This window comes from Blastomyces dermatitidis (genome assembly GCF_000003525.1).
Source record: "Blastomyces dermatitidis ER-3 genomic scaffold supercont1.8, whole genome shotgun sequence".
Classification (NCBI taxonomy): domain Eukaryota; kingdom Fungi; phylum Ascomycota; class Eurotiomycetes; order Onygenales; family Ajellomycetaceae; genus Blastomyces; species Blastomyces dermatitidis.
The window spans coordinates 1423729-1446693 of NW_025544781.1; the positions used below are offsets into that span (position 1 = coordinate 1423729).

The 22965-nt window shown below is 34.8% G+C and overlaps 1 protein-coding gene across 1 annotated transcript; it reads left to right on the forward strand.

Annotated features, from left to right (window-relative positions):
• The first annotated feature begins 48 nt into the window (after positions 1-48).
• Positions 49-3942, forward strand: BDCG_07235 (protein kinase C substrate 80K-H). The gene is made up of 3 exons (XM_045423032.1): positions 49-298; positions 417-1355; positions 1440-3942. Exons 1-3 carry the CDS (start codon positions 190-192, stop codon positions 2096-2098), a joined length of 1707 nt encoding a protein of 568 aa, XP_045278516.1. The 5' UTR covers positions 49-189; the 3' UTR covers positions 2099-3942.
• Positions 3943-22965: the final 19023 nt, after the last annotated feature.

Below are 22965 nucleotides of genomic sequence, written 5' to 3' on the forward strand. Positions count from 1 at the left end.
GAGGGAGATCGGCTAATAGTTTTTAAGCTCCGAGAACTAATAGTTATTGATTAATAATGTTATTATATATGACTAAGCCGCCAAGCATGTATGTGATAGGCCAGAAGTGTGAAGAGCTCCAACTTGGTCTGATATCAACGACAGTGTTGGAACCGTGAGCGGCTTCACAGTAGACCCAATGCTGCCATCATGAAACACTCCGGCAATCTCTTCGTTGCTTTGGGCGTAACCATATGTTCTGCCATTGGTGTGGTGGGAAGTGATGCCTCCGCACGCCCTCGAGGAGTAGGTCCTGAGTGTAAGTGTATACAAGACTGTGCTTGAATTGCCTGCAGCTATATTTCACTTCTCTTCACAAACTATGGCACTCCACATTACAATTAGTTAGCTAACGTTTGATTAACTAAAAACACTAGTTGCCAAATACTACAAGGACACTTCCACATTCGCCTGCATTTCCAACCCCTCTGTTCAAATCCCCTTCTCCACAGTGAACGATGATTACTGCGACTGTCCTGATGGCAGTGACGAACCGGGCACCTCAGCATGCGCCTATATATCAAATTTCTCTCCATCTGGCCTTAGAGACGATGGGGCCAATCGTGCCCCAGCTCTCCCCGGTTTCTACTGCATAAATAAAGGCCACAGACCATCATTCATATCATTCCAGCGAGTCAATGATGGCGTTTGCGACTATGACGTCTGCTGCGACGGTAGCGATGAATGGGCCCGGGTTGGTGGTGTAAAATGCGAAAACAGGTGCAAGGAGATTGGAAAGGAATGGCGAAAGAATGAAGAAAAGAGACAAAAATCTCTGACTGCTGCAGTGAGGAAGAGGGGAGAGCTTGTTAAAGCTGCAGCTAGATTACGAAAGGAGGTAGAAGATCGCATCTCAGATCTTGAGGTGGAAATTAAAGCTTCAGAGATGAAGGTGCAGAACCTCAAAGACGCGCTCGAAGCAGTCCGGGCCAAGGAAAGGGGTAAAGTGGTGAAGGGGCAAAAGAAGGGCAAAGTTAACGTTCTTGCTGGACTGGCCAAGGAGAGGGTTGAAGAGTTGCGAGGAGCATTGGTGGAGGTTCTCCGTGAAAGGGATGAGAATTTGGCGCGAGTTAACCAACTTGAGGCTATCCTATCAAAATTCAAGGAAGAATACAATCCCAACTTTAACGATGAAGGAGTAAAGCGTGCTGTCCGCGCCTGGGAGGATTACGCTGCGCGTGACGACAAAGGTAGCCACGGTGACGAAACTCTTAATCGAGACTTGGATGAAATATGCAAGCCGGACAGTGAAAATTCAGGTATCAACTGGGATCATTGGGAAAATGAACAAGATGGGGAGTCTAAAATTAGTCTTCGTGAGTTTATTTTTATTTTCATCTACTTTTGAAGCATCCTGTTCTATTTAAAGCCACCGGATGATGCTAATACAAGTTCTCCAGTCTACAAAGTCGCCGCCTATTTTCCCGATTCATTGGTTAACTACTTGGAAGACAAAGCTCTCCAACTCCGGTCGATTTTGGTATCGAATGGCATCGTTGCCGATACCAGTAGCGACTCAGATGCCACAGAGCCCAGAGCCGTGACAGAAGCCCGGAATGCGGTTTCCGCTGAAGAATCATCCTTGAATAATATTCGCTCTCAGCTAGACGACCACAAATTAGACCTGGACAAGGATTATGGACGGGATTCCGTATTTCGCTCGATGAAAGGCTCATGCATATCTAAAGACTCGGGTGAATATACATATGAACTCTGTTGGCTGGAGAAAACCAAGCAGATACCCAAAAAAGGTGGATCCTACACGACTATGGGCACGTTTTCTGCGTTTACAACCGTGACTGTCGACGAGCAGAACGCAGCTGGCAAAGTCGTTCCTCAGGAAAAGATAGCTCTGGAATACACCAATGGACAAACATGCTGGAACGGCCCTGCGCGTTCAACAAAGATTGTTTTGGAGTGTGGAGAGCAGGATGAGATCTTGAAAGTCACGGAAGACGAAAAATGTGTGTACAGTATGTTTGTGACCACCCCAGCGGCCTGTGAAGGACCTTCCAGGAACGGAAATAACGTCCGTGATGGTCGCAAAGATGAGCTTTGAAGGATTGAGCGTACAGCAGAATGGTTTGATAGTGCTTGGTTAGTTACACTGGATTGTTACAAACTTTACAGGATTCCATTCTTCTCTTTTCTTCCTTTTCTTTGCTTCTCCTTTCTGTTTCTTGCCATGTTGAACACAATTTCAAACATAGAATATATCGTCTTATGATTACCCCTTTTCTCCATCATCTGTTTTTGGGTCATTTTATCCTGAATTTTTCCATTCCTCGCCTCAGATATATTGTACTCCCATTTGGGAATATTCCGCTACTTTTGACTTCCTGTGCGTGTTTTGCCTTTCTTCTCGGGCTACCTATGTGTTCAGTTTGATATACTGTACATCACAGTATTGCTATGGAAAAATGTACGACTTACAACAACACGCTAGGGGCAAAAACACTACCGATTCCACCATCCCACATGAAAATAAGGGGGAAAAAAAGCATCTTCCCACTCAAAGCCTCTTCCGTAACTAACTTACTCGAAATGTTCAATCTGATTGAGACCTCATCATGCCAATAGACCTTGTCAGCAGAATTCACCTATATTAGCGAACTTATCATTTAATATGCAGGACCAACGACAAGGATAAAGTGAGAAAACGAAGCGAACAATGTATGGAATCAACTGATCAACCGTCCTGGCGTCTCGCTTTTCAACATTCTGTTTCTCTTTGCAGAATCCTGCCTCGGACAAGGGTCTGTCTCTCGCCAAGTACCGTATATGCTAATGTCGAAGTTAAAACCTTTTGGTATATTTTTTGTCTCCCATTCTGATTTTTCTCTCTATTCTTTTACGTGTTTGAAGCCTTTTTCTTTTTCTTTCTTTTGTCCCCCTTATCACCCACCTTCCTGACGCCCTATCCGCCCAAATGCGGTCTCCTCAGACCCAAAACATGATCCTTGAACTTTCTACAGCTGTGAAACTGTTGGGGTTTAGCAGAAGGAAAAGAAGTGATTTTTTCCTCGCACTTGCGGATTGAAAATGTCATGGTTTTGATACTCCCAAGGAAGGGATAGGTGGCGGGTACTCTCATCCCCATGCATGCCTTGCTCGTATTTACATGCCTTGTCAGTCTAACGCCCGTTGTGTGGCCCTGATTCTATTCTAAACTCGATCTTTTGCGCTCATGTTACCCCACACTCCCCCCCTCCGGGCCCTACCCCTGCCCTCCTACCTACTCCAATCCCAACCCAAGCACGTCGCTATATCGACGATTCAAGGCTCAACAATAACACCAATAAAGTAGAGTTACTGGCATTCACTAGATAACGTAATAATTTGACTCAGAACGAGGACGAGGGTGCGCATCATATACACCACTATCGTAGCGACGTCGGGGCTAGGGTATATTTTGTTTTCTTTATATTGCCCCTCCCCCCACGCTCCAACCCACTAGTAGGTCCTAGGCCTTTGGTCTTAAGCAGGGGGAGATTAGTGATAACAGAAATCACCACTGCTTAGATTTGGAAGTCCCCGGTTATTAGATGGTTAGATTCGACTTTGAGCAAGGTTCGGTGTGGATATTATTGGTTCCTATTCTTTGGTGATGGTTGGGGGTAGCTGAAGAAGAGCAAAAGAGTGGTGCTCCCACGAAACTCTCGTGCATGACCCGCTGTATCATGAGCTCTGACAAGATCTACATATCTATTTATCCAGCGCCGGAAGGGCAGGGAATGTGACGTGGAAAATAACCGAGATGCTCAAAGAAGGTTGCGTGCTTGAGCCGACCTTTCAGCCCTTGTTGTATTCTAATTTAGGCTGATTTGCGGGGGAAGAAAAGTACCCCGATAATGTATAATGGATGAAGATTAAAGGTTGTTTCAGAGTATGTAACTAATAGTTGAGATCTCATTGCTTTAATGAAAGTGTATCTCTGCAACTTCGCTACGTCTCAGTACCAACACAGCCCAGACACCAACATGCCCACTTCTTTGCTCCTCAGAACTTCCCTGGCCCATTTCGGAAAGGACTGGGTAAGCTCAAATAACATAAAAAATAACAACAATAACATACGTCGAATTGAAGGAACAAAGGAAAGCAAGAAATGCTAATTTCCAAGAGCTAGAGGTATTTCTTCCGTAGTTTGAACATATTTTCCTCCTCTAATTCGCTCGGTCACGAATCCAAGTGGAGTGGACGCAGGTGGAAACGTTTAGGATAGAGCGCCCTTCCCGTCCTACGGTAGTGGTGGACTGAATGAACGTATCGAGTAGGGAGAGTTCGGATACGTTAAGGTACCTTTTCAGCGGCAGGGAATGGCGGTGTATAAGGGAAGAGAAAGGCGGAAGAGAGAGGCTAGCTCATCGGGAGCTGCTTAGTGCTGTTAAAATGGTCAGATGAGTGTACAAAAGAGTAAACCCTTGTTTTTATATCAACTCACAGAGCAGCTGGTGCAGCTGCAGGAGTTGCAGTCGCCGGCACAGCAGTTGCAGTTGCAGGGAGACATTTTTGGATGGGTAGATGGGTGATGAATTTGTTTTGAAATTCGGTAAGATTTTTGGATTGCCTTTAAATGTATTATTGTCAACGAAGCTAGTCTTGAGAATAGTGAAGGGAAAGATTTCTAGAGGAAGAGGGGGAAACGAACCGCTTTTTTATATTCCAGGTGCCCTTCCCTTTCCATATGTTTCGCCCACCTGATTGCACGTGCGCGGACCCAACCGGACGCTAGCGGGGCGGAGAAGAGGTGTGATGATGCAGACTATGGTAAACAACCCTTCTTCAGGCTGCTTGGGTTATAATTTATAAATCACGATGAGAGAAAGACTGTTGGGAATGGTAAGTGTGGGGAGAGATTTGCTGGCCCCTGTTCCTTGTCTCACCATTGCCTCACCGTTGCCTGCGCTCATTGGAAATGATATCGAATTAAAATGCCTCCAAGGGGAGGGAATCAAAAAGCAAAAAGTTGATGTGTGGAGTTTCGGCCTTCCAACTTCCACAATATCACATTTCTATTTCCCGGTACCGCTGAGATCATGAGCCGCCCACTTTGAACAGTGCCGAATGCAATTCTAGTGCTTCCACGCCACTAGGTTCCAACTCCCTCTCTGAGAGTCTGTGCAGCGCCCACACCTTCGTTTTTAGATCCTAGGGAATCAAAAGGATGAATCAGAAATCAAGATATTTAATTTTACCTGGCAGGCCCCTGTAGGTTAGCGCTCCATGCTGGATTCTGACGATTCTCCATGCTAGTAGGCATATTTCTAGCATCCCGTGATGGGAAATAGCATCGCAATTCCTATCGCATGTCAACCAGGCTAAGCGAGCAAAAAACAGCGCATTTTCCGCAAACAGCCCACGGAGTGGGACTTGTGATCCACGTTTAGGCCTCCATCTCCCAAATGCTTATTGGGCTGCCAGGAGGTTGAGATTGGCATCGGAATACCATTATCTCATAGCCCAATGAGAGTACACCGAAGAGGAGAACCAGAAGCGTTGGTTGGGATGTCACATCCGTGGCGGGACAGGGTCTGCTTTGACAAAACTAGGTGCTTCTCCTTTTATCCGGGCCATTTACGATTGTGTGTGGCATAACCGGGCTGGTAGCTTGGTGAGGTGATGTTGTTTGATGCTGAATGATGTCAGTCCAGCCCGGGCAAGTTTACCAAGAGTGTTCGCATATGCTTATATAAGCAGACTTCCTCGATCAACCCCCCCTTCGTGACGTGTATACAGAAAACTTGACCTCGCTAAGTGCGCCACTTGACCTTGTTACATAATCATGACCCTGACCTCGCACAATACAGTAATAATCAGATGGTAATTGACTTTCAACCTTTCAATTCACTCATTCATTCAGCTCATCAACTAATCAAAGCATGTATAGCTGATTCATAATCAATTAAATAAACAGATAAATTCATATAGAATATAAAGAGATATTTTACAGAATTTTAAAATATATCAAGATAAAAATATTTAATAATTAATTTTAAATTGATTTTAAATTGATTCTGAATTGATTCTGAATTAATTATAGTAATAAAAATAGATTTAATCTATATATTTAAGTAATTAATAATTGATTGAAAATCAGTTGATAATCAATTCAGTATTATTATTAAATTCAAGAATAATTTCAGTATTAAATTGATTTTGAATTAATTTTAAATTGATTTTAAATTGATTCTGAATTGATTATAGTAATAAAAATAGATTTAATCTATATATTTAAGTAATTAATAATTGATTGAAAATCAGTTGATAATCAATTCAGTATTATTATTAAATTCAAGAATAATTTCAGTATTAAATTGATTTTGAATTAATTTTAAATTGATTTTAAATTGATTCTGAATTGATTATAGTAATAAAAATAGATTTAATCTATATATTTAAGTAATTAATAATTGATTGAAAATCAGTTGATAATCAATTCAGTATTATTATTAAATTCAAGAATAATTTCAGTATTAAATTGATTTTGAATTAATTTTAAATTGATTTTAAATTGATTCTGAATTGATTATAGTAATAAAAATAGATTTAATCTATATATTTAAGTAATTAATAATTGATTGAAAATCAGTTGATAATCAATTCAGTATTATTATTAAATTCAAGAATAATTTCAGTATTAAATTAATTTTGAATTTGTGATTCAAAAGAATGTATAACTGTTGAATAATAACGCGACTGCTTCTGAACTACTAGTGTACACAGCTGCTTCTGAGCTACTAGCATACATGTACAAGTGTAAAGAGGCCATAGCGGCTGCTAATTAAATTAGCATACAATATTACAATATATAAGAAGCCAGCATACATCTGTAATTATACACTGACTTAAGCAATCTTTGAATCACATCTGATAGCATGTCTAAAAATCAGTGAGAAGTACAGACTTCTTCAGAGTATGATAATTTCATCTACAAAGTAATTCATAGTTATTATATCAGTGTGGTTCTAGAACATCTCAAAAGATAGTATATAAAGAGTGATGAGTGAAAAAGCATCTGATTAATACTGCTTTACTTGTTAAGGAAAAACTTCATACTTAGACAAATACCATGTATGCAAACAGATGAGATGTGAGAAAGAGAATGAGAGTAGTGAATCAGATTCAAAGAAGTCTGCTCTCTACTTAAAAGAAGAATAAAAAGAAGAGAGTGATTATCACTGAAGTTATATAATAATAACAGAAATTATATAATAATATAGTGATATAATGATATAGTAATAGAATAATATACTGATATAATAATACAGTGATATAATAATAGACATTATATAATTAATAAGAAATCACTGAAATGAATATCTTCTCTAGCTAATACAAACAATACTCTTCTCTGCTATCTGAACTGAAAGATATGCAGAATCTCTCAGAGAGTTTACTCAAAGCAGTAAGAAAAGCAGCTGAAACTGTCAAACTAGAATTGAAGCTCTGTATATGTACAAGAATTCTAAACAAGATCAAGACCTTGTATATACAGTGACAGACTGAGATAGAAGTTAAATAATAATTAGTATTTGCTACAGATCAAGTATTCACTATAAAGAGCTTTGTCAATACAATCACTATCATTAATAAGAATAGAGAAAACCAGATCTTAGATCTGCAGTAGAAGATTAAATATTTACATAGATAGATAACTACACTGAATCTGAAGATCTTATCACAATTGTTCACAATCTCTTTAGAAGTATATATATTATCAGAGATTACTATATAGAATAAGAATCTGAGTATAAGATATATCAAGCTGAGAGATCTGTCAGAGCTATTAAGCTTTAATAGCAACTGAAAAAATGATGCTGCAATCAGCTGACTAAGTCAGATATGATTATATTATCAGATTAAATATGAACTCACAGATAGATAGTTAACAGAATTTTAACAAGTCTTAAGATCTGCTGCATTTCTATATGAAAAAGTGAAGTTATTATAAATAACTGATGAAAAAATGAATCTCACAGACTCAGAGTAATATTCATTCTTATAAATATGAAATGAGTTTTTCAAATGAATCTTGCATAACTTTGAGAAAGTGAATGTATAAGATAAGCATTACAAATACTTCACTGAGTGTAGATAAGTAAGTAATCTTATATTATACTTCACACACTTCAGTTTACACTATCTTGCATTGAATGAAGAGCTTTTAACATCTTTCTATTTACAGATTTTTATTCATGATCTTACACCTGAGTTGAGAGCAGAATGAAAATGCTTAACCTTGTAATCAGATATAATGAAAGAAGTATACAACATTCTCATTATACAGAAATAAGTAAGTTAATTATAACAGAAAATACTGCAATCAAGTATATCTCAGCAGAGAACAGATAATCAGACTTCTATAACATAAGTCATATATCTGAATGCAATGAATCTAGATCTGAATGTCATCACTAAAGCATTAAATTTCCTGAAAAAGAGATTCTCTGAGTGAAAATCTTGATATTATAAGCATCAAGCTTGCTTCAACTGCAGATGTCAAAATCATGATATAAAAGATTACACTCAGTGTGTACAGTTAAGAGAAGTAAGAGAGTTAAAAAACTAGCAGAATTAATGAGCTCAGAGACACTCACTGATATTCTATGAAAAGTCTTCAAAGTGAAAGAGATATCTGTGTTAAATAACTCTCTGAATTCTGTAAATGCAAAGAAGAAGCAGGCTTCTGAATGAGATGCAGATAAGAATGATAAAGTGAACACTTATCTCAATACTTTAAAGTCTGAAATGTTAATATATAGAGAGCACTTGAATAAGAATCAAGAGATGACTGTAAAAGTGTTAGCAGATACAGAAGCTTCTACACAATATATTGATAATTATATAATCTGAAGATTGAAAGAGATCTGCTGAGTGAAGAATCTCTGATGCATAAGATTATCTGATAACTGATATTTAATATTATCTGCAAAAGTAAGAGTTCTCTTGCACTTCAGAGAATGATCTTGCTATATTTAAGCGCGAGAGCTGTAGAACATGAAATACAATCTTATTCTCAGACTTGATTGATTTCAAAGATTCAATTCACAGATTCAATAATGTACATGTTATATGCAGTTGACTGATAGAAAGAAAATAATTCATACAATTCTATTAACTGATATGAGAAGGACATTTCATATCTCTGATATAAAAGAATTAAATCTGCTTATATATTAACAAGTAAAGAGAACAATTTGCAAGACCTTATCTGAAAGCATTCTGTATATTATATAAGACTCAGAAGCAGAGAAAATCAAGATAAAGAATATACAGAAGAATAAGTGTATGAAGAAGCTTCTGAAGAAGTATAGAAAGATCTTCTGAACAGATCTTTCATCAGAATTGTCACTGAAACAAGAATTTGTACATAAGATTGATACAGAGAATGCAAAATCAGTCAATCAGAATGTATACTCTCTGTCACAAACATATCTTGAAGAACAGAAGTATCAGATCACAGACCTTCTAGAATATAATCTCATATAACTCTTATCAAGTATGTGAGGCTTTTCAGTTCTATTTGTGAAAAAGACAGATGAAGAGTGACAGATGTGTATTAATTATCAAGCACTTAATAAGCTTATAATCAAGAATGAATATTCACTGCTATAAATTCAATAACAGTTGAATACAGTCAGAAACACCTGATATCTATCAAAGATCAATCTTCTCTCAGAATACTGACAGATCTGTGTAGATGAACTGTCAGTTCTGTAAATTACATTCAATATATAATGAAGAAAGTTCAAATTCTTAGTAATGTTATTCAGTCTGATAAATGTGCCTGTCATCTTTCAAACAATGATGAATACAATTCTTTATAAACAGAATAGAACCTCATGTCTCATATATCTCAATAACATTCTAGTCTTTTCAAACTCATATAATAAACATCTGAAGCATCTTAATAAAGTGCTTATAACTCTGACAGAGCATAAGCTCTATATCAAATTAATCAAGTGTGTGTTTAAAATAGAAGAGTTGAAGTTCATGAAACATGTAGTGAGTGATGACTGTATACATCTCATCTCAGAGAAATTAAATGTTATAGTAAATTAATCACAGCTGAGAAATATACATCATATACAACAGTTTCTTAAGTTGATCTCATATTATCACAGATTTATCAAGGATTTTGCATGAATATCTGCATCACTCTCAGATCTCTTAAGAGAAATAGATACAAATCTGTGAAAGAAGAAGTTTCATTCAATTATCTGAAATACTGCATGTGAAGAGACTTTTCTCACACTGAGAGAATGTATAATAACATTCTCAGTGCTTATTCAATCAGATTATAATAAATCTTTCTATATTGAGACAGACACATCTGAATGAGCTATTAGAGACACTCTTCTACAGATGAGTAAGAATAGCAAGCTACACTCAGTGACATATAATGATAGAAAACTATCAGATACTGAGCTCAATTACTCAGTGCATGAAAAGAAATTGCTAGCAATTAAGCACACACTGATATTGTGAAATAGATATATTGATAACAGATATATAATAACAGTGATCACAGATCATGAAAGTCTCATCTATCTATAATTGATAATAAAATCTTTCAAATGCTTAGCATATTGAATCTCAGAGTTTCAAGTGTACAATCTTCATATCAAATACTGAAAGAGATTGAATGCTGTGATATCTGATATAATCAGTCACAGACTCAATTTCATGAGTGAGAGTTCTGCAAATCAGATACAAGAAACATTCACATTAAATATACTGAGAGAATGTAAGGAATTGAAATGAGTGAATGCCATGATCTCTCACTTGAAGAATGACAAGATATTAGATGATAAGTGTCTTATAAAAGTAGTAGAAGAGATGCTTTCAAACTTCAAGCTGAGAAAATTGAAAAATGACATTGTACTCTATCACAATCTAGAATACATAGAAGCTCTCTATCTAGAATCTTTATTTAGATGCAACTTGATGACTCACATGCACAAGAAATTCAGTCACTTAGAAAGCCCTGAACTTATGAGTGTACTCAAATCAAGAGTATACTGGCCAAGCATGGCTGAGGACATTCAGATGTACACTCATGAGTGCCTGAATTGCCAGATTGTGAAAGAATCTAAGAAAGGATTAGAATGTGAGAAAGTGCAACATCAGATAAAGTGTACAATACAACTATTCAAATAATGAGAAGTGAATCTCATAGACATATTATTATAAATATCAAATGAAAATCAATGAATAATCACTGCTATTGATTACACTACTGACTGACCAGTTGTAAAAGCAGTTTCAGAGATAATAGAGAAGATGATAATGAAGTTTCTATATAATAAGATCTATATTAACTATGGAATGCTGTGTGAGATTCTAACTGATAACAGTGTGAACCTTGTAGAAGGAGCAGTGAGACATTTCATAAGCTAGTTACAGACAAGACATTGTAGAACAACATCATATCACTTACAAATAAATGAGAAGATGAAACACTTGAATGAAATCTTGAGCAATATACTGATAAAATATCTAGTGAGCAAGTCTACAAGACTATGAGATGAATATCTCGGGCAGACACTATTGATCACACAGATTCAACAGTATGCAGTCTTCAAGCATTCATCATTCTATCTGTTGTATGAATTGCATCCGCGCATCTCAGAGAATGCTTTGAAAAAGATGAGAAAGGAAACAGCAGTTGCAGATGCAACAGTCATGAACATGAAATCAAGATTGAAAGAGATCAGCCACACATGTGCAAAAGCTAATGAGTTACTCTTAAACTGAGCAATTCAATCAAAAAGAATATGAGACTCACTTGTTAAGAAATTGAGTCTCAAGATAAGAATATAAGTTCTCATATATAATGAGAGTTCTGAGAAGTTTCAATCTAGATGATTTAAGTTATATAAAATACTCAAATCACATTCTCTGAGAATGTACACATTGAAAGAATCAGAGAGACAGATCTTACACAACTTAATCAATAATTCATAACTTATAAAAGTAAAGATGTAAGACCTGAGCAGATTATAGTCATCTACAGCACTATTGTCAGTGTTGAAAAAGAAGAGACTTATAATAGAAAAGTCTTATAAAGTAAGAGAAATCATAGATGCTTACAAATCAGATAATCTTACTTATTCTGACCTTTTCATAATTATAAGAAAAGAATGAGAAGAAATGAAGAAATCAGACAAACATCACACTTCAATAAGTAATGAGACTGTAGTCAGTCATATAATAACATGCTGCAGACAGCAGATGCAACATGATAAAGAGCAGTCTCAGAGCAGCAGACTTACACATGAATCAGATTACAGAAGAAAAAGAAATTCAGAGTTGAATTTAACTGTTTACATCAGTTTAATTACAGAGATTACAGAGGATGAACTATCTGAAACATTCACAGACATGTGAAATCAAGTCATCTCAATCTCTGAAGACACTTAGAGATTGAGTGAGATTAGTTTTAATAAGCTATTCACTGTAGTGATCTGAGTGAGTGAAGAGAGACAGTATAATACATGAGATAGAATCACAAAGATGAAAGCTGCTGAATCTAGTCACTGAACACTGTATTATATAGAGGTCATATAAGAGTAGTGACTAGCAGACAAAGAAAAAGTGTAAGAAAAGAAAAGAGATAATGAATTGATTTGTAAGAAATCCCGCTTCTTGCGGATTCTTTACCCCTATTTCTATCTCTCATGTAATCAATAGGGCTAGCGGCCCTTGGCTACACACAACTATATAGACTGGAGTTCGCGAATACTATTTATAACTCAGCTTGAATGCTATTATACATTTAATCTCTACATTTTATCTTTCTACTGTGAATACTTCTAGTAGTTAACAGTATATATCACATTAAGCTGTAAATATCTGAATAATTGTCTGTGAGTACTTATTCTTATATTTCAAGCTCAGTCAGTCAGCAACTGTCTGTTATAACTGAAAGAACTAGAAACTCACATACTTTCATCTCTGTGAACTCTACTGCAGACACTCAGAAGCAGTCATCTGAATCATGAATAATCTCTGTAAAAGAAGTCTTAGAGAACTCATCAATCACTTACAGAACATCATTCTCTGCATCTCAGACAGAGAAACTCTCTGAATTCATGAATAAATCAATCTCAGTGAAGAACATTCTTGAGCATCTCTTATAAAATCAAGCTATTTTTCTACAAGAAATGCTTACTGTCTGTAAACACTCTTGAACTGAGTTTCTAGACATGATCTTCAGAGACACTCATGAACTGAAAAGAAACTTTCTTAAGCTATGATTACTTAAGATCACTTATTAAATCACAATCTATAAAAGCTTTTGTGAGTTTGTATTTGAAATTAACTTACAAGCCTGACTGTGTGACATGAAAGATGAAGAAGCTGTTATCTATATAATGACAGATCTCTATTATATTGAAGTCAAGAACTGACTAAATTATCTAGAGAATAATTATAAGAGATTCTGATAATCTGTTCTCAAGATCTATTTAGAAAATAAGTTAAGAGACTCTGCAAGTCAGACAGAGAATATCTGAGTTACAATCATTAATATTAGAAAAAGAGGTAAGAAATCTGATGAAGACTACTCACAGTGCTTTATAGAATTGTGATATAAATTAAATTCTGTGAAAACAGAGCTCTGAAACAAGATCTGAATGATGATATTTATAAAGAGACTGAATAAAGATATGCAGAACAAGCTTATTGAGTAAGACTCTAAGTTCTTGATTCTGAAGAAACTGATGACTCTCATTCATCACTTACAGATCACTGTGAGAGTCACAGACTTATAGAGAGTAAATTATCAACCAGCTCTGCAAGAGTCAGAACAACAGAGAACAGATTTACTGAGAAAAGATGATAAGATATAGAGAGATTCATATCTGACTACTGAGCAGAGAGAGAGAGCTTCATAAGCTCTTATAAACAGAGTATATAACAGAGAGACTAAGAAAAAGAGACTCTGCTTTATCTATTCTAAATCAGAACATCTCTGCACAAACTGTTTAGATAAATTAAAATAAAAATTTGAGAAGTCACAGACAGAGTCAGTAACAGTTTTTTTAAGAATCTTGAAGCTGATATCTGAATCTGTTACTTCTCTGATAAAAATACTTATTTACAGAGAGAGACTGCACTGCAGTACTACTACTCTATAAGTATAAGAAGTATTAATAAACTCAGAATCTCAGATCACTATAATATCTCTAAAGCTCACAGAGTGAATAAGCTGAAAGATGAAGACTGAGAATCTGCTCTTATAATAAGTAGAGTGTGAGAACTCAGATCTGAGAGCTGAGAAACTCACAAAAGTTATCTTTGAATTGCAAGATCTCTCTGAAATCTGAAAAAGATTTACAGAAACTGTAATTATTACAGACATCACAAATAATATGTATTTAAAACTTGTATAACTTTAAAGACATAATTCACACATAGCTGTCTGTAAGTCAGGTTTATACTTCTGATCAGTGTTAACAGACTCACTCACAGAGATAGAAATAGTTAATACTGCAGAGTTGATTAGAGAAGACAAGCTCATCTATATAATAACTTTATAAGTGTCTGAGAATCTTGCAGTCATGAAAACTAAGCTTCAGATATCAGAGAAATACTGAGATCTTACAGAGATATTCAGTTCAGCTAAAGCAGTTGAGCTTTCTTCTCATTATAAGAAGAATCTAGTAATAGATTTGATAGAAGAGTAGAAACTCTTCTGAGAATCAATCTATAAGCTCTCTTATTATGAGACAGAGGTCTTACAAACCTATATGAAGAAGAATCTGAAGAATGACTTTATTCAATCTTCACAGATCTTCATGAGAGCCTCTGTGATATTTGTAAAGAAGAAGAATAAAGATCTCAGATTATGTATAGACTACTGTGACCTGAACTTTAAGATAATAAAAAGCTGCTATTCTCTGTCTCTGATTGAGAATGTAATCAACTGTCTCACAGAAGCTGTCATATTCACACAACTGAATATAATTAATGTATATACACAGCTGTGAATACAGTCTGAGAATGAATGAAAGACTGTCTTTAGAACTGTACTGAGATTGTTTGAATATCTAGTGATGTCTTTTAATCTGACTAATATTCTCACAGTATTTCAGTCTTTTATCAATAAAACACTTCATGTATATCTGAATATCTTCATGATAATATATCTGAATAATGTGATGATGTACTTTATAAAGAAGGAAGAACACACTGAGTATGTATAAAGTATGTTGAAGGCCTTAAATAAGACAGAACTGTATATTAAGCTTATAAAGTGCAACTTCAGTATCTGCTGAATTAATTTTCTAGAATATGTAATTATCATAGATAATATTCAGATGAAATCTTTATAAGTTAAGACTATTCTATTATGATCAGAGTTAACTAGTATTTATAAGATTCAGATCTTTCTGAGCTTTGTAAATTTCTATAGACAGTTTATCTTTGTATTTATAAGAATCTTCTTGACTCTTACAGACATACTGAAGAATGAAAATAAGAAGAAGTCATTCTACAAATAGAGAATGAAAAGATTGTTAAGAAGAGAGAACTGTGAGAACTTTCTTATCTCAGAAGCTTACAGAGTCTTTGTAAGATTGAAACAGATATTTATAGACACAGTGATACTGTTTCACTTTAATCTCTTACTCTTAATCAGATTGAAGACAGATATCTTCTTCTTTATAATTTCAGAAATAGTCTCATAACTATAGTTAAATAAGAACTGAGTTTCAGTGATCTTTTTCTTACAGAAGATGTAACTCACAGAAATCAATTATAATATTCATGATCAGAAGTTTCTCATAATAGTGAAATTCTTCTGTCACTGATATCACTACTTTGAGAGTCTTGTAACAGTGATTACTGTTAGAACTGATCATAACAGCTTGTAATAGTTTACTTCAATTAAGAAACTCTTACAATAACAGATTCACTGAGCTCAGAGACTGAGTAAGTTCTAATTCAAGATAGAACATATCAAGAGAACTAAGAATTCAGTAGATGAACTCTCTCACAGATCAGACTATATTAAGAAGATTAGAGTAACAGATACAGAGAGACTAGAGAAGATAGAAAAGTTTCACAGAATGCTTAAACTAAGTATTATGAAGAGATTGACTGAAGAGTCTCTTAATTCTCTGTGAGAGAAGAGAAGAGAGAGAGAGAAGAAGTCTGTATAACTACTCTCTATAACACTGAGAGTTAATACTCTGAGAATCTCTGTGAGAATTCTTGAAGAGAGTATCTATAATCTGAAGAGTTTGTAGACTTTGAGAAGTGCTATAAAAGACCTAATATAAGAGAAAACAGAGTATAAGTCTTTGTAAGATCTTCTATTCAGATTGTTTAAACTGTAACTGAAGAATGAATATACTCAGTATATTCAGAAACTGCTCATAACAGAAATTAACTCTGCAGAAATAAAGAATTGAAGAGACTTAAATAGTCTCTTGTAAAGAGAGAATCAGATTTATATACCTGTAAATAAGTTTCTATATATAGAACTTATTAAAAGATATTATAACTCTTCTCTAGCAGGTTATTTTACAGATACTAGAACTTATGAGTTACTTATAAGAAAATACTTCTGACTGAAGATGTAAGAACTTGTGAAGAAGATAGTGAATTCTTGTACTGTTTATCAGAGTTCACAGATAATACAGTTCAGACTATATAAAGAACTTACTTCTCTACTCATTCTGCAGAAATCTTGAAAATAGCTAGAAATAAATGCTCTTATAAGTCTCTCTGAAAGTAAGAACATATATAATACCTACTTTGACAGTGTACTAATAATAGTGAATTACTTCATCAAGATGACACACTTTATACTCACTTATAAGAACTTGAAGTTAAAGAATTTGACTTATATCTTTATCTGTAATATAGTTCAGTTGCATGAATTATCTATGAATATTATCTCAGATAGAGAATTAATCTTTATAGAAGAGTTCTAATCTAATCTAATAACTATACTGAAGATCTTATGAGATCTAAGTATGACTTTTCATTAACAGACAGATGATCAGACAGAATACCTGATAAGTATATTGAAATAGTATCTGCAGTGCTTTATTAATTACAATCAGAATAACTAAGTGTATTAATTATCACTTACAGAGTTTATATACAATAACTTAAAGCATGTCAACACAGGTAAAATTCTCTTTAAGATGCTCACTGAGACTCATCTGCAGATGATCTTGATAAATCTGTGAGAGTATACTATAGAGTATAGTGATGCCTGTGAACAGGCTGAGAGAATTCAAGAGATTCAGAAGAAAGCTTATGAATTCTTGAGAAAGACTTAAGAGTATCAGAAGAGATACTATAACTTTAAGTATATTATAAAGAGTTTTAAGAAAGATGATAGAGTCTGACTAAGTCTAGAAAACATCATCATACAGAGATCTAGTAAGAAGCTGAATTTCTTATAGATAGAGTCTTACAAGATTATGAAGAAAGTTAGCTTATAGTTCTATAGATTGAAACTATTATCTGAGTTATAGATATATAATGTTTTTCATATCTCTTTGCTCTGTAAATATAAGAAATTCTTAGAAGAGAACTCTATAACTCATCACTCTATCTGTGAAGTACTAGAGAGTGAAAGAGAATATCAGATCAAAGAGATTATTAACTCAGAGAAGTGAGATTACAAGCTCTGATTCAAGATTCAGTGATAAGAATATTCTGATAAGATGAATAAATTCACTTAAGAATTATTCAGATAGATAAGACATCTGCAGAAGCTGAGACATGACTTTTATACTATAAATTCTGATAAGTCAGAATGATGCAGTCTTTGCTAAGAACCTGATTATAATAAAGATATTAATACTGTCATTTATAAATTCTAGTCTATAAGATAATGAGTTTCTACTGAGATGAACAGTCTGCAGTATATATAAGAAAAGAAGAAATCATATTCTTATTAAAATTAAAAAACAAGAAAATAAACAGAACTGTGAATACAATTTAGAGATTAATAAAGAAAAAATAAAGAAAACTTATACTCATATTATTAATATCTGTAACACTCAAATCTCTCATAACTATTAATTTCTCTCTTTAAAGAAGCAGAGAGTATTATATCTGCAGTACAGATAATTATTGCATTTGATATAAAGACTGTTAGAAATGCACAGACTTCAGAGAAGCTGAACATCAGAATGTGTATAATTATAGCAGAATCTTAAGAGCTGACTATCTGCACATGTGATCAGATATTTCTTATAAAGCTGTATTCACTCTCTCAGTTATGCTGAAGTATTCAGCCTGAAAATAATTGAGATATAGAGAGAAGACTCATCTGTTCAGATTAACTCTTATTATAAATTCATGACATTCACATTGTCTTAATTATCTGAATTTTACAGGTATCTGAGAACTCATCTCTTATTGATAATAAGATTGCAGAAATGCACTGCAGCGCAAGAATCATTGATAGAGAATCTAGACATATTCATATATATCTGATCAGAGATTGTGCAGACAGAAGAGAAGTGATTATAGACTCACAGAGTCACAGAAGACACTGATAACACTGAGAGCTTTATAAGAACTATTAGCTAGAGTCTGTAAGAAATTACTTATAAGAAGACTTATAGTAAAGAGAGAGACTGCACTGCTTGAAGTTAGAGACTAATCTAAGAGAGAGATGAGATGAGCTGCTGACCTGAAGATCAGATATGATAACAGAGCTGAAGAGAACAGAGACATAGTTATGAGCAGTAGCATCTCTGCTTCATCAGCTGATAAAAAGTAATCAGAGAAGTTATGAAAACACTTACAAGAAGCTCAGTAACAGTCAGACATTGTTTATAAAGATATTAAAATTAAAAAATTTTTATTCTTGAGAAGTTCTTGAATCAATATATAAATATTGTCAGAAACACTCTCTCTCTGTCATCTGAGTGAAAACACTTTATAAATGAATGAAGATACTCACAGTTTATAAAGATAAGAGCTGTTATAAAAAAAGAGAAAAGAAGATGAGATTTCATGAATAGATCTAAGATATTTATACTACTCTAGAGAGATTTGCTTACACTGTGAGTGATTTTATAAAACAGTCAGATCACTCTAGTAAATAAGAGTGATTATAAATTATAGATCTGAATCTTTCTATATAACTATAAAGAGTAATTACAGACTGTAGATATCTTGATTCTACAATTCTACAGAGTTAATAAAAGAATAAAAAATTCCTCACAATTCTACAGTGTTAAAGAACAATAATTCATGAGAATAAGTGAAAGATTAACTCATAAATATTTCTCTTTAATGAGAATAATCTCATAGAGAGTGATTTATCTATGAGATGAATCTGTGTAATGATTATATAAGAATCTTATGAAAATGATTAAGAGTCAACTGAAACTCTTCTATATGAAAGATATAAGATAAATCTGTGTAATAGTTAGAGAAGAATCTGTAGATTATAAAGAATCTTTTAGAATAAGAAACTAAGTGATAGACTCTTTTTTCTTCACAGTGACAAGGAATTTTTCCTCACTGAGATTTTTTATAGATATAAAGAGTTTTTAGTGAGTATTACTGCAATACTGAGCTGATTCTATGAAGTCACTCAGTGAAAGACTTCACAGATGAAGTCTTAGAGAGAGAAGAATATGTAAGAAATCTCACTTCTTATGAATTCTTTATCTCTATTTCTATCTCTCATGTAATTAATAGAGCTAGCAGCTCTTGGCTACATATAACTATATAGACTGGAGTTCATGAATACTATTCACAACTCAGCTTGAATACTATTATACATTTGATTTCTACATTTTATCTTTCTACTGTGAATACTTCTAGTAGTTAACAGTACATATCATGTCAAGCTGCAAACACCCGAATAATTGCCTGCGAGCACTTATTCTTACATGATTATCAACTGTAAGAGTCAGTTATAAAAGACAAATATTATCATACACATCTTATTTATTTTTATACATCACATATTAATCTATTTTCAATGCCACATCATCTGAAAAACATCAAAAACAAAAGAAATCTCAAAACTCAAGATTCACAAGAGATTTGAGAGCTGTAAGTCACTTTTATAACAATATTATATACATCTCTGATTTCTCTATCACTCTGCATACAACATTAATGTCATTTATCACAAGATTGACTGAAATGTCAATATAGAAATGTGTACGCGTATGCATAGAGAAATTGAAGAAGAGTGTGAAATCTGTAAGATCAGAAGTCAGAGCAGAGAGAGCAGAGGCAGAAGAAACAGAAGAGAGAGACACAGAATCAGACAAATAACAGAAGCCATTCACCAGCGTGGCTCAGTTGATAAGACTGATAATCAAGACTGCACACATTAGAGATGTGTGAGTTCAAATCCCACCGCTGGCACCTGCCACTTCTTACCCATGAAAGCCCTCATGTAATAGAGGCTGAGTCTAATTAGTAAGACTTGATATGGAGTAGAACTCTCTACTACAAGTCAAGTCACTAGTTAAGTGAGATTCTGTGAACACTCATCAGAGCTGATATGAGATGTTAATATCTCACTATTCTACTGTACATCTGTCAAGGTTCTAACAATATAGAGTCAAGCCTAATGTAGTGATTATACACTACTTAAGCAAGTCTCTAACTAGAGCTGACATCAGAGCCTAGCTCTCTCTCAAATACAGAGAATGATTTTAAAAATTATCTGACTAGCAGGTCTAGACATGCATCTAGACTCTAGACAGAGTACTCTGATAGACTAGAGTCTGCAAGCTCACTGCCAGTCTCTAATACTGATAGAGAGAACTGCAGTCATCAAGTCTATAATTAGTTTCTAATACAGAGTGATGTAAGAAATCCCGCTCCTCGCGAATTCTTTACCCCTATTCCTATCTCTCATGTAATCAATAGGGCTAGCAGCCCTTGACTACACACAACTATATAGACTGGAGTTCGCGAATACTATTCATAACTCAGCTTGAATACTATTATACATTTGATCTTTATATTTATCTTTCTATCATGAACACTTCTAGTAGTTAACAGTACATATCATGCCAAGCTGCAAACACCTGAATAATCACCTGCAAGCACTTATTCTTACATTTCAAGCTCAGTCAGTCAGCAATCACTCATTATGACTGGAAGAACTAGAAACTCACATGCTTCAACCCCTGCGAACCCTACTGCAGACACTCAGAAGCAGCCACCTGAATCATGAATAATCTCTGTGAAAGAAGTCCCAGAGAACTTATCAATCACTCACAGAACATCATTCTCTGCATCTGTGACAGAGGAATTCTCTGAACTCACAAACAAACCAATCTCAGTGAAGAACATTCTTGAGCATCTCTCACAGAATCAAGCTATTTTTCTACAAGAAATGCTTACTGTCTGCAAACACTCTCAAACTGAGTCTTTAGACATGATCTTCAGAGACATCTACAAACTGAAAAGAAACTTTCTCAAGCTGTGACCACTTAAGATTATCTATTGAATCACAATCTATAAAAGCTTTTGTGAGTTTGTATTTGAAATTGACTTACAAGCCTGACTGTGTGACATGAAAGATGAAGAAGCTGTCATCTATGTGATGATAGATCTCTATTACACTGAAGCCAAGAACTGACTGAATTATCTAGAGAATGATCATGAGAGATTCTGATGATCTGTTCTCAAGACCTATCTAGAGAATAAGTTGAAGAACTTTATGAGCTGAACAGAGAACACCTGAGCTGCAATCACTAATATTAGAAAAAGAGGTGAGAAATCTGATAAAAACTACTCACAGCACTTCATGAAATTGTGATGTGAATTGAGATCTGTAGAAACAGGGCTCTGAAACAAGACCTGAATGATGATATTTGCAAAGAGACTGAATAAAGACATGCAGAACAAGCTCATTGAGCAAGACTCTAAGTCCTTGATTCTGAAGAAACTGATGACTCTCATTCATCACTTACAGATCACTGTGAGAGTCACAGACCTGCAGAGAGTGAATCATCAATCAGCTCTGTAAGAGTCAGAACAACAGAGAACAGATTTGTCAGAAAAAGATAATAAGATATAGAGAGATTCACATCTGACTACTGAGCAGAGAGAAAGAGCTTCACAAGCTTCTGTGAACAGAGTGTATAACAGAGAGACTAAGAAAAAGAGACTCTGCTTTATCTATTCTAAATCAGAACATCTTTGTGCAAACTGTCTGAATAAATCAAAATAGGAATTTGAGGAGTCGCAGACAGAGTCAGCAACAGCCTTCTTAAGAATCTTGAAGCTGACACCTGAATCTGTTGCTCTCTTAATGAAAATGCTTGCTTATGAGAAGAGACTGCACCGCGGTGCTGCTGCCTCACAAGCATGAAAAGTATTGATGAACTCAGGATCTCAGGTCACTGTAATGTCTCTAAAGCTCACAGAGTGAATGAGCTGAAAGATGAAGACTGAGAACCTGCTCTTGCAATAAGCAGAGTGTGAGAACTCAGATCTGAGAGCTGAGAGACTTATAAGAGTCATCTTCAAATTGCAAGATCTCTCTGAAATCTGAAGAAGATTTATGAAAACTGTGATTATCACAGATATCACAGATAACATGTATTTGAAACTTGCATGACTTCAAAGACATAATTCACACATAGCTGTCTGCAAGTCAGGTTTATACTTCTGATCAGTGTTAACAGACTCACTCACAGAGATAGAAGCAGTTGATGCTGCAGAGTTGATTAGAGAAGATAAGCTCATCTATATAATGACTTTACAAGTGTCTGAGAACCTTACAGTTATGGAAACTGAGCTTCAGATATCAGAGAAATACTGAGATCTTGCAGAGATGTTCAGCTCAGCTAAGGCAGCTGAGCTTTCTTCTTATTATAAGAAGAATCTGATAATAGATTTGATAGAAGAGTAGAAACTCTTCTGAGAATCAATCTATAAGCTCTTTCATTATGAGACAGAGGTCTTGCA

Bases quoted from the DNA above. Each gene is read 5' to 3' on its own strand.
- BDCG_07235 (XM_045423032.1), top strand. From the start codon at position 190: ATGAAACACTCCGGCAATCTCTTCGTTGCTTTGGGCGTAACCATATGT. The intron at 299-416 runs GTAAGTGTATAC...TAAAAACACTAG, and splicing joins TCGAGGAGTAGGTCCTGAGT to TTGCCAAATACTACAAGGAC. The intron at 1,356-1,439 runs GTGAGTTTATTT...CAAGTTCTCCAG, and splicing joins GGAGTCTAAAATTAGTCTTC to TCTACAAAGTCGCCGCCTAT.